We start from the raw sequence: 12916 nt of genomic DNA on the forward strand, positions 1-12916 counted from the left end.
CTTCAAGAATAGCTTTTGAGTTGCTAAAGTATATTAGTTATAAAATCATCAGAGCAGTGCTGACAGCATGTTTCTTTGCATGTGTATGTTTCCGGGAGCAGGAGAAAGAGAGCATGTGCTTTCCATGCATAATTAAATGGAATTTTGTGGCAAAAATCTGGAAATTATTTGTCAGTTTTTTTCCCTATTGTTTACTTTATTTATTGTCAGTGTCTTTGTGGGTTTCGGTTCTTATGCTTTTGTAAGCTGTAACTAAGGACGTTTGAAATAACTGAAATCATTTGGTGAAGGGATTTGGGCATGTAATGCAGTCAAAACCTGCCTGGAAATACAATGGAAGTTGTTTTTTTATTTAATGTGGTCACAGGAGGGGAAGAAGATGGGAGACCCATAAACTTAAATTTCCAGGAAGTTTATGGGTCTCCCATCTTCTTCCCCTCCTGTGACCACCATAAATAAAAAAACAATTTGATGGTGTTGTGCTTAACCTTTGCTGACTAAGGAATCCGGACATCTCTGACTCGAGCAGCGACTCAGGAAATCCCCTGTCAACTGTTTGTGCTGACCTTCTCGCCTAACCGTTTCCTTCAATTGACTGCTGTAATCAGTGGAAACTGCGCGGTTCACACAACGTGGCTTTTGTGCGCAGTGCAATGCTGTCAATCTAGCACAATATGCAGTGTCGTTAGTGACTTTCAACCTCACATTTAAAAACAAAACAGAAGAAACAAAAGAGAAAAATCTCCCTTTATTATTATTCTCGGCATGCTATATGTTAGATACTTAGTGTAGGAGTTTGTCAGGATATAAGCGGCCCACTGAAACCTCTTTAGAGCACATTAAAATGATTCAAAAGCATTAACATTTTGCGTTTTTGTTGGGCAAACATTAATTTTCTCTGGACAATTTGATTTATCTAGATAATTGGATTCTCTTTTAGCTGAAGGTGCCTCTAATAGCTGCATTAATATATAAAGTATATTAAGGGGCGCTGGCCCTTTAAGACTGGAACAAAACCTAATATTACTTCACATACAGGTGCTTCACTGATTAATATGATACAGTCATTAGTGTTGCTGATTACACCAGTTTGTTCTCCATTTAGTTCTCATTCTGAATCTGTTGTTACTGAATCTACATTTGCCTCTACAGAAACTACATCTACTGTATGTCTGTAGTCTAGAAACATATTCTGTGCATTTTCAAACTATTGTAGCTTAGCACAAATTGAGGACAAACACAGCATCCCTTTCGTATGCAGATTAGCAGAGCAGATCATTAATATTCACCTCGGTTGTGGAGGTGGGTGTACACATGCCAGGCTGGAACGTTCTTTGAAGTCTGGACGCTGAAATAAAAAAAAATACCAAAAGTTGTTTTTTCCCTTGCTGTGGTCATTTCTTAAAACAGACTCACCTTTTATGGAGCTTTTTGCTTGTAATTGTGGTGAAGCAGAAACAGGGCTTCTTTTCTGTTCATTCTCGCTCTTTTATTTAATTTGTGTAAATATGAGTGAACTGTATGTTCCCATTGCTTTTTTTTTTCATTTCTATTTTTATTTATTTATGTATTTGCACTCTGGTGTTGTGTAGTTGATCTGGACATTGTGTAAGCAGTCTTTTAGTCTGTGCCAGACTGTGATTATCATGATGAATGACTTGAAATGACATAACTAAGTCTCAGGTGAAGCTAATATGAAAGAGGTAATGTACAGTATCATCTTAAAGTGGTTTTATTGCATTAATAACAGTGTAACTGTACATTATCCTTCATATTATGTGACTACTTACCAAATAAATATTGATTTGTCTTTTAATCATTTTAGTTTGTCAGATGGAGACTACATAGTAAGATATTAAACTTGCACATCCATGTCATAAATAAAGGTGTAGTCATAAATTCCTCCTCATAATGTGTTCCACACTTCCATTGGGATTATTAGCCAGTATTAAACTGTCAGTTTTAACAGCGATACAGCAGCCCCCCACTCTATAATGGACTTGGTTTGTGTGTGTGTTTGTGTGCTCTGTGCCTTGAATTACAATGCTTTTGTCCAAATTGTATTTAGTTCAGTCTTTCGCCGCTGAGGCTACAGAAAAAAAGAAACGAAAAAAAGAACATGTGTATGTGTTCCAGTGTGTATGTGTTTCTTTCTGTCCAGACATATGTGGGTGAATGTGTTGGACGGTAATTAGAGAAAGAGAGGATGTTTTTTGGAGGATGTGGCAGTCTTCAAACAGTCTTGAAACAACACAACAAGGCTGCTTCAGAAAGGTGCTGGTGATTATTCCTATCCTTTTGAAAAGGGTTTCTGTTTTCAGCAGCATGTGAATTGTCAGGCAAGTTGGCATGGAAAGCAAGCAGATTTTAATTTTTCATTTGTGAATTTGCTTTCATAATATTTTGTTGCAGGCTATATTTCCTATGGAAAAACGAACACCAGGCTTCCCGTAAGATTACTGCGGTGATTTAAAGGTTACAACTTTGGTCTTTGAATTTGCCTTATATAATCAAAACTGAATACTTTTATTCAGCCGGAATCCATTAACTTGATCAAAAGTGACAGTAAAGACATGCATCATATTACAAATTATTTCTTTTTCAAACTTTGTTCATCAAAGAATCCTGAAATAAATTTTATCCCATTTCCACAAAAATTATTATGTGGTTTTCAACATTGATAATAAGCCGAACTTTTGAAAAATAGTGTACCCGAGTACTTGTTTTGGATAGTTTTCCTTGTAAATTTTAAGTTGGCTTCACAGCATAAACTCTGTAATATAAAAAATAAAAACAGTAAAATGTTTTAATATTCGCCGTCCCTTTAAATTACAGTGGACACTTTATCTCAAAGGTTGTGGGATAGTTTCTGGTAAACCAGTGAGGAGGTGAACGGAGCCAAACATAACAAATGTTATCATCTAAAATATATCTCACTTTATATTTCACTCATCTGTATTTGCAGAACTTTAAGCCAACCTAAAGTTAATTTGAAAATGTTCCTGACTAGTTTCATTTCCATGTTCCTGCACAGTTCTTTGAGTGGCTCCCGTCCAGTTTTTCTTCTTCATGGCTTTTCCTCACATGCTTTCCCATGTGTATTCCAGTGTTGGTGTGCAAGGCTTTAAGTTACAGTTTTCGAGAATAATCCATTTCCATGGAGCGTGCCAAGCCTTTACTCCAATGGCAGGCTTTGATTATGATCTCATAGCCTCCTCCAGCCCTGTTCTTCAGGACAAATCTGGCCTCCCTCAGCTCAACAGCATCAGCGTTTTTACAGTCAAATTCCATTACGACACTTATTGGATGTTATTGAGACTAATTAACTACATCCACAAGTCATATTTGAGAGTTTAAACATTGGTCAGACCCTCCCTGGCCTCCTTAGGGAGATGTGTCACATTTGGCGTAAGTGTTACCCGAGCGGGCCTGCCTTTCCCTTTTGACACAAACCATGATTTAACAACCTCCGAACCAAAAGAAACACCCTGCCTGCTGCTGACAGTGCATCTGCTGGAGGAGAACGAGTACATCCGGATATGTCTGTGATGTTCATACATAGCATGCTCCATTCCTTGGCTAGCATGGGAACCTTTGATTGCTGCGAGACGACTTCTCTCAGAGGGGAACGTTGGGGTATGGCTGCATAAACAAAGCTAGATGCCTTTACTTCAGAAGCAGCAACAACTGCTGTAACTTGAACTGGTGGGGGGGTGAATGAATAAGTGATTTTTTATTTCCCCACTCATGAGCACTTCAAGCGTAGCACTCCGTTTGTGGTTGAGAGAAGGGAAAGAGGAAGGAGCGGCTAGTCTGGATGATTGGAGTTGAGTTGAGTCAAGCAGCACATGCTGAGCTCCACTGTATTTTCTTCTCCTCCTCTTTGGATCTACACCACCTTGTTTCGAAGACCCTCATCGAGCAGCCAGGCAGGAAATGCCCTCATGTTGAATCTGATGTGGAAATACTGCATTTCAGTGCGGACGATAAGGTAGGAGAAAAAATATGTTTTTGACGTTCTCTAGCAAAACACCTGTTCTGTCCGTTCACACATTATGGTTTACCAGTATTAGACAGTTTAGGGCAAGACAACTCAGGTTAGGGTGAGATGTGGCAACATTAATTTATAGATACTCATGGTCTTTTACAGTATGTGAAATACCCAAGTTATTATTTTCACATGTTTTTGTCATTGCAGTAAACTTTTATAGTGTTTTCTTCTATGAAATGAAAGTATTCACCAAGAGAAATGCGTAGCTAATGCGTATTAGCTGGGAAAAATTAAACATCTCATGAAGAATCATTTTATTAAGTACAGCTTTTGGAATTTTAACCCTCTGTGGTCTGAAGGAGTTTGGGGGCACTTGAGAAGTTTTGACATGCCCTTTGTTTTTTTCCAGCATCTTAAAAACATGTTAATGGCTAAAGTCTAATTATGCTTTAATTATCAGAAACTGGGCTGCAATAATATGTGAGCAGCATGAATGTACAGTAGATGTTTGTGTTTTTGAGAAAACATTTATGCATGGTTAGTGAAAAACTAAATAAGTAAATAAGTCATAGAAATAAGGCCCTAAAACGCATACAGAACATGGCTTAATTTGTTCTTTATCATTGAAATTGCATGCTATTTTGTTCTATTATTTTGTGTAGATTAGTACAGTCATTTCATTAATAGCTCAACTTGACTGTGTGCTTCCACCCAGCTTGGCTAAAATTAGTGACTAAAGAAAACTTCATTCACCACAGCAGCCCACCAGTTTTCCATGGCTCTGTAATTTGCTCCCTAGCATTTGGTGAGCCACGCACTCAACTGAATCTTCTGAATCATCCTTTGCTTTACAGTTGTTTTGTAGTGGAAGGGTACAGGCGTTTTTGTTGCCTCCTCCATAGACACACATATTTAGATCTTTTGATTCAGTCATTGTCCATTTCTTCTATATCCACAGACACATAGCACTCTCTCGAAGTTGTCTTCTTGTGGTTCTTCCCGACATCGTCTCCTGCAGTTCTACCTGGGGCATACATACGGTGTATTTTAAGGAATAGCTTGCATGAAGATGAAACTCCTGTGTTCATGTGATGTAGTTCCCAACCAGATGGAAATTTAAGTCACTATTTTGTCAGAATCTCGTTTTATGGCTTAGATCACAAATAAATGATTCATATGAGCCAGTTCGGTTTAGTGAATCAAAAACATAGGGCACAACCAGTATAGCCAAAAAATAATTAATGAATGAATAAGGGGCCGTTCACATATCGCGCCTAAAAATGCGTGGAAACCGCTAGGCGCGCCGCTTTCTCCGCTTGTGCTCGTGCAGAAGCGCTCCTGAGGCATCTGCCATTGCTAAGCAACAATGACGTGCTCTCTCCATGAAGACGCGGAAATTTCAGCAAAGGATAAATGGATTTGCAGCACAAAAAATCGCTTGCAGTAGCTCTGCTACTGAATTTATTTCAAAATGGCAATCCATATACAGCTATGATCAACTGTTCCTTCATCTTGGCTGAGCTTCCAACGTTGTTACAGGAAAGGATGAAGCTGAATGTTTAGTTCTTGTCACATGACCTACGGCGCGCCTGCGGCATTCTGAAAAGTTGAGATGTTTTTAACATGCATCGCAACCGTGTCGCTTCCATTATGAGTGCGCACACCGTGTGCCTACATTGGAAATAACGAACTTGAGCGCGCGAAAGATGCGATATGTGAACAGCCCATAAGAACCGCGGTCTTCTACAGTACTTCAAATAAGCCTTGAAGAATCACATTCAAGAACATTGTTGCTGCATCTCTTAAGTAACGAATAAACACCGCTAACTTGGAGAATGCAGTGAAAACTTCTCTTCTCGCATTCCACCAGATGAGGATCCCATTCAGTGGTGAAACCAAAACATGAAGCGCTTCACAAAACATATTCGCTTAGCACACCGTTATTTGTGAGTCCAGACAACGTCTGTGCCGTCAGAGCGCGTTTTCTCCACGGCCGGCCTTATTGTTAACAGACTAAGGAGCCGACTTTCCCCCGATCATGTTTACATGCCCGTATTTCTTACTTTTGTATTACTGTACTTTTGTTTGTTTGCACGCATTGTTAAAGGTTTTCAGCTACAAAACACGATATGTTCAAGCTTATTGTGTGTAAGCTTGTTCAAAATGATGGAAACAATAAATGTTGCTGATAAACAACGTCTGTCTCATTAAACTTAATTTAAATAAACGAATAAATGAATATTCGAATATTCGTTTTGTGAGCTCAAATATTCTAATGTGATATTTGGGAAAACGCCCATCCCTAATAATGACTAAATTATGACATAATTTGATTATAGTGGTCCTGTAAGCCAGATCTCCATGATCTCAGCTTTGGAACTCTCATCGTTGGGTGTTTCATGGCAGAGTTCTCAAGTTCTTCTCCGGTTCTTTTCCGGCTTGTTCATAGCTGCCTTCCAGCTGTCATCTTTAGTATGAGTTCACTCTCTAGATCTTATTTCACAAGGAAAAAATATCTCCTCACCTGCCTTCAGGGCACAAACCAAGGACAAGGGCCTTCTTCCAGGAATGCAATGTCTTATTTTTAATACTATTTGGAATGATTATGGATTCAGAAGGAACCCCTTGTGATGTTTTATCAAGGCTTAAGGAAATTGCTTTTTGGAAGATTTTAGGCTGTTGTAAAATAAAGGTCTTGTGAAACTGTAGATGTCAGGCAACCTGATCTAGTGGTTTAAACTAACACACTGTGGAAGCACAGGCTATTATTAATTTACTCTGTGCGGCTTGCATTTGTGTCTGAAGGTGCCTGCCTTATCCCGTCTTTCCTTCTCAAACACTGTGTAGAAATGGAGAGGTAGTTGTTCTTTTTTTTGTCATACTCTCATTGCAGGACTTTATGAATCTCTCAGTTATGCCCTGTTTCCTATGGGTTGTCTGACTGGTTGTCTGCATCCGTGAGTTTGCCTCCAGTGCGTCACCAGACATTTGCAAATATTTTCCAAACCTTTGGAGGGGGCTCTCGGGGCCGACCTGTTTGCTGGAGCCTGTGTTTTGGAAAGGAATCTCCAGGCTTTTTTTGCCCTCTTTGCCTGCAGTCAGGCTTTTTTAGACTTCTAACCAGACTTCAAAAAGTTGCTCGTGGATTGGATGTCACAGTTTTTTTTCACTTACCTTACAGCAAGAAGAAGAAACCTATATCATTCTACATCAACGTGAGAGATTTGAGTTCTCTATTCAGAGGAGACACTGGAATTTTTCTGAATCATTTGACTGATCAAGTGGGCAAACGGTGGCAGAAAGACAGCAGCACGTCTCTAGACAGATCACTGAACTGTCTGTGGGTGAGTAAGCAATGCTGTCTAATCCATGGCCTCTTGGCTGGATGGGAAACTACACCACAATGTGGGGAGAGATTACAAGAGAAGCCTGCAGATATTTTTGTATTAGTTCAGTCCTTTTGCCTATATGAGACTCATGAATGCTTGTTTGTTTTGATCTCTGGGAAATCTATCTGTCTGTCTGTGTGTGTGTGTGTTTGTGATTGATCAAGCTTACGATGTATTTTCTTTTTAAGGGAACATTGCTTTCCATGGCAAGTGGTGTGTATTGTCGGAATCTCATACTCCAATATGGAAAAACTCATTATTTAGTCATTTTTCTTCATTGACAAACATGTCATCATGAGTGAAGGCACTGTTCCCATTTTCCTTTGACACAGTGCCAATATTCTTATTAGCATCTATTAATATTTCAGAGCCAGGGTTGCGGTTTACACGGTGTAATTAGGTTACATTCAGCAGTATAATCACGTGACACATTCTTTGGTTTGATGAGTCGTTGTTTTATTTTGTGGTGCAGCTGAACAGTCACTTCATGATTTCTGTGAATCTCTAATATGGTTTATTTTTAAACTGAATGAATGGTTTTCCTATCAGCCCGTTTATGAAAGGATTCATACGTCTTGCTCTCCTAGTTATTCGATCTGAATGAGCTCGGGAGGACGCATTAAATTTATATCAGCTCTGCCTAAACAATACAAAGTGAATCGCCCTACCTTTCAAATGCATGCGAAATCCAATCTATCCAGTCTTATCGTACCAAAGCTTACCTTTCAGATCATAAACTCCTTTCTGTGGGTGCTGAATCTTGTAACGTGTTAAATCTCTTGTTGTAAAATGACTGTCATTGTAACTGTATGTTAAGAAAATGACACATTATGTTCTGTTGAAGCCTCACAAACTTGTGTACATTTTACTGAGACTTTAGCTTTTGAATGCTTTTTAATGATGTAACATTTAGCCAGTGGTCTGTCAGCTCAAAGCTTGAGTAATGGCTGGATATTGGCCTGTCCCATCCACCTGGGGCTCCATATTTTATGCATCTCACAGCACATTGCCCAGCACGGTCTCTCTCTGCTGCACATCTAAAATTTATGGCGCTCGTGACCTCTTTGCGAATAGGTCAGTTCATCTCCTGTTTAATGTTGCTTGACCCTTTAAACCTTACGCACACAAACTTCCTCTCTGGCCACTATTTTAAATTTGAAATCGGTCATGTAGTTTATCACATGCTCCTCTCTTTAGGATTTTTTGCTCGGGAGCAAATTGTAGATATTGAATTGTACAATTAATGATGCAGAGCTGCAAACATTGAAGATCTTTACTTCGTTTTTCAGCCCATGTTTGCCACGATAGCCGTTTTTCCCTTTCAGACCACTTTTGTATCTCATTACTGTATATCATTTTCAAGTGTCCCCTGCGTGTTATTGGAAAGATAGTTATTTTCACCACGGGAAACTCTCAATGACATTTCAATGGGAGTTTTCTGCCTTCATTCTATTTTGGCTCATAGCATTTCAAAAAAGCTCGATATGAAGGACTCTTCAAAAGTTTATTTTTTTTATATGAGACAGCAAACGAATTGGTGGATTTCAGATCCATTGACAGAGCTGTGCACGCCTGCATGCCTTTATGTAACTTATATAAACAAAATCACCCTTGCAAAACAGCTAGGGGCGGCACAATAGCCACTAAAGAGGAAGCTTTTAGAAAGGAAAGATGAGACTGACTTTTTCCCATTTTAAAGTGGAAGAAAATGTCAGACTGAGTGACGTGGTCGGAAATATTTAGCTATTTTACTCTCAACCCAAACACGAAACTGTTTCCAGTCTTTTGTCCACAGATGTACCACAACTTCTGTTCTTGAGAATAATAATAAAGAGTGCAAATAGCAGGGTGGAAAGACTTGAAATAGCCAAAAACTCTAAAAGCACAGAATTAAAGGGAATGCACGTCCAAAAATTTATGTTCTATCTTTATTTCCACACCCTCACGCAATTATTAATCATCTTTTGGGACTTCGATTTATGTGGTAAAACTGTTATTAGGAAAAAGGTAGTAAAGTCCCTCCTAACATTCTCTGTGGTTCTTCTCCTCTGAAGTATTGATTGAAGTCGGTGAGAGCCTTTCTGAAGCTCTTTTACTCTTGTGCAAGGCTCTATTGAAAGCCACTCTTGAGGCCGGACAAATTTAGGACACTTTTATAGTGGGGTGGACTGTTTGAATTATATTAGAGGACCAGGGAGACATGCTTTGGCTATTCTTCCTCTTCAAAGATAGATGTACAGAGACCAAACATATTTGACATATTTTATTGTCTCACTTCAAACAGACTGTAGTTTGTGGGAAAGGTCCTTTTTTATGCTGCTTTTGAGAACTATATTGATTTTCTTTTTTGAGACTTGTTGTTATTCGTTTTCATTTTGCCATTTTCAGACTGGTCTGATTGATTTTGTATTTTTAAGTTAGTAGCGACGACTCTTTTAAGATGAAACAATTAAACTATAAAAACATTATCTTTCAGTGTTCACATATTGCTTTCGAGTGATAACAAGAAAATAGGTTAATAATTGATATTATTCTGAGTAATATTATTCATTATCTCAAATAAGATCCAATGCAATTAAAGCTCAGAGAAAATTATTAGAAATGTATTGTATCGTCCTATTCAGAAGTGGAATCTAGCAAACGATGCAGGTCTAATATGAGAGGAACTCCAGGCAACCAATCAATCCAGCCTCATCTGCAATTCTTGCCCATTTAAAAGGCTCATCCTTTGTGATGAACATAATTATGCATGAGAGACTGGAAGGAGAGGATTTTAATCTACTGGAAAGAAGGAGACAGAGAGAGAAAAAAGGAAATCCCTTCAGCGGAAACTAAAATGACGCGTTGCCTCAGCCGAGACGGCCTGTTCATTTTTCTCTTGCCCTCTTCAGATGTAACGAATGAAAAAATGATGATGAAAGACTCCGGAACAAAGTGTACAATCCTTGCTTTTCGGGGGTTGAATCAAAATTATTCATTTTGGGAGATGCTTTTCAACTGCCACTCAGAACATCAGAGATGAAGTAATATCCAGGGATCATGAAGTGAAGCTTACCTCACATTCTTTCAGTGCCTGCTTCCATCCGCTCCTGTGTTTAAGTAGAGCTAGAGCTGAAGAAGTATAAGCTGTAATTAGGCAGCTCTGTCTTTTTGCTGATGCGTGCTTGTCACTCATTACCCTTCTGCTTCCAGCCACTCTCTCTTTGTAATCCAGGCTGCTTCACTCTGTAGACAGAGAAGGTCTATATAAAGATCTCACTGGAGGTGCTGGGGAATAATTGAGCTCTCTTTGACATTATTGTGGAGGTCTGGGTTTTGATATTGCTTGTTCAGAGTTTTGCAGTAAAGTCTGGATAGATATTTGGTCATTTTAAAAGATCAGATAAGGGATGTGCAATAAATCGGTACCGTAGCCGTTATCCGCTGATATATTAGAGATTGTTTAATTTATCAGTGTCAGCTGATGTCGGAAATTTAGTTGTGCTGCTTATTTTTGCCTTTAGATGATCTTTTCCATAATCTAAAGCTCATTTAAAGGTAATTTTTTAAATGCCTGTAACTTTAGCAAATCTCAAAATTAATATTTTTTTTATAGTGCCCATTATACAGTATGAAAAAATTAGTCATTTTTATTAGTTGTAGCTTATTTTTAAATTATTTAGACAAAATCCTATATTGTAGTATTATAAGCCATATATATATTAGGGGTGCTCCGATCACGATCGGCCGATCGTTATGCGCATCTCGTTAGTAAAGCCGGTTATTTAATCAGCGGTTAATTCCATCAGGTGCGTGATTTCACATAGAGCAGCTGTTACTACACAGAGCCGGTGTTAATAGAGAAGATGCGCAAATCCACTTCATTTTCAGCGTTTTTTGGCGCATCTTCTCAGTTAACAACGGCTCTGTGTAGTAACAGCTGCTCTATGTGAAATCACGCACCTGATGGAATTAACCGCTGATTAGAAAACCGGCTTTACTGACGAGATGCGCATTAATGATCGGCCGATCGTGATCGGAGCACCCCTAATATATATATATATATATATATGTTGTTTTTTTCTAATTTATCAGTTGTAAGCCAAAATATTTTTTTTATTTGTTTTAATTCTACTTAATGAATTTGTGTTTTATTCTAATTAAAAAATAATTAAATATATCTTCTAATCATTTATTTAAAATTTATTTAGTCAAAGTATTATAGAATTATAATGTTTGGTTTATCGGTTATCAGACGTAACTATATATGTATGTATGTCAGAGATGTATATAAATATATATATGTGTGTGTGTGTGTGTGTGTGTGTGTGTGTGTGTGTGTGTGTGTGTATATATATATATATATATATATATATATAATTTATTTATTTATTTATTTTATAGCCTATAGGCAAATTTTGACACTTTTTATTTCTTAGAAATGGGTTTTGCTGATGGTGGGCAGGTGGTGGTATTCTGCTGATTCTGATGCCAACTCTTTTCCCAGTAAGTGGTGTAGAGGAAAGAGGGGGATGTCAGGCTCCAGGTGGGTGTGTGCTCATGCATTGTTTACTGGCCCATCCATCCTCTGCTTGTCCGTTTACCAGTCCATTTCCATATAGTGTTATCACCTACAGTAGTAGTCCAGCTTCACCAGACACTGTGAATGATAAATTGTGTGATGGCGTCACAGAGAAATTGAACATTAGAAATTCATTGCAGATTATTCATTCATGTGGAGTGATAATGGTTGGAAATGGATAAGGCAGGCGTAGGGAGATATCAGAGGGTGTAAGAGTCCCAGAGGTGTTTTTTTTGTCAAATACTTTGCTCCCAGACACCATCCATCACAAATCATTGTTAAACTTAGATAAGTACTTGGTAAACCCCTGAAACAGACAAAATTGTGCGTTCAGAATACAATAAAAATATGAAAGTAAGCATGTGCTTTATTTTAAAGAGGCTTTTTAATTCTGCTGTCATTGCAAAGCTCTCTGAAGCCAGGAGCGCTACGGATGAGCAAACCTGGAAATGTCTGATACGCCGTGAGCAGTTAAACACAGGAAAACTCCAGAACATAAGGCTGATAGATAAGGGGGGAGTTCACAAAGTTCATTGTGAAGCTGTCAATCTCCAAAAATAGCACCACGACAGTACCATAAAGGTAGTTTATATCACTCATTCATTATAGTTTTTTGAAGCCCTACCTGTAAATAGATCAGTATGAAAGCACGCCAAAATTAAGTCAATATTCAGTATTAGTCTCAAAATATAGCACATAAGGCTTTTTTTATGGTTCTTTTGTAATATTTTTAGTCCTTTTTGGAGCTTCCCACCCTTGAACGTGATGAACCATAGCTAAAAATAACTTTGACAGCAAAATGTTCATTTTTGGATGAACAACTATCCCTTCAACAAAAGCCTTTGTGGACAGTTAAATAAAAACACACTCAGTCCTTGGGCTTCGTCCCCATATGGCATCAGACTGTATCCTGACATACGGACGTCACCCTTCCCCCATTCCACTATGGCAAACATCCCAGCAGGATGCACACAA

The 12916-nt window shown here is 38.4% G+C and overlaps 1 protein-coding gene across 6 annotated transcripts in view; it reads left to right on the top strand.

Annotated features, from left to right (window-relative positions):
• The window catches only part of iqsec1b (IQ motif and Sec7 domain ArfGEF 1b), a 166537-nt gene that overhangs the window by 101771 nt on the left and 51850 nt on the right, over nucleotides 1-12916 (top strand). The window contains exon 1 of one of the 6 annotated variants that reach the window (XM_026275589.1): nucleotides 2637-3991. The exons of the other annotated variants lie outside the window; for them this stretch is intronic. Coding sequence (XP_026131374.1) covers nucleotides 3849-3991 — 143 coding nt within the window. The 5' untranslated portion in view covers nucleotides 2637-3848. Of the gene's footprint in view, nucleotides 1-2636; nucleotides 3992-12916 lie in introns of those variants that run through there. 6 annotated transcript variants of the gene reach the window in all.

The sequence above is a fragment of the Carassius auratus genome, chromosome 11 (assembly GCF_003368295.1).
Source record: "Carassius auratus strain Wakin chromosome 11, ASM336829v1, whole genome shotgun sequence".
Lineage (NCBI taxonomy): Eukaryota > Metazoa > Chordata > Actinopteri > Cypriniformes > Cyprinidae > Carassius > Carassius auratus.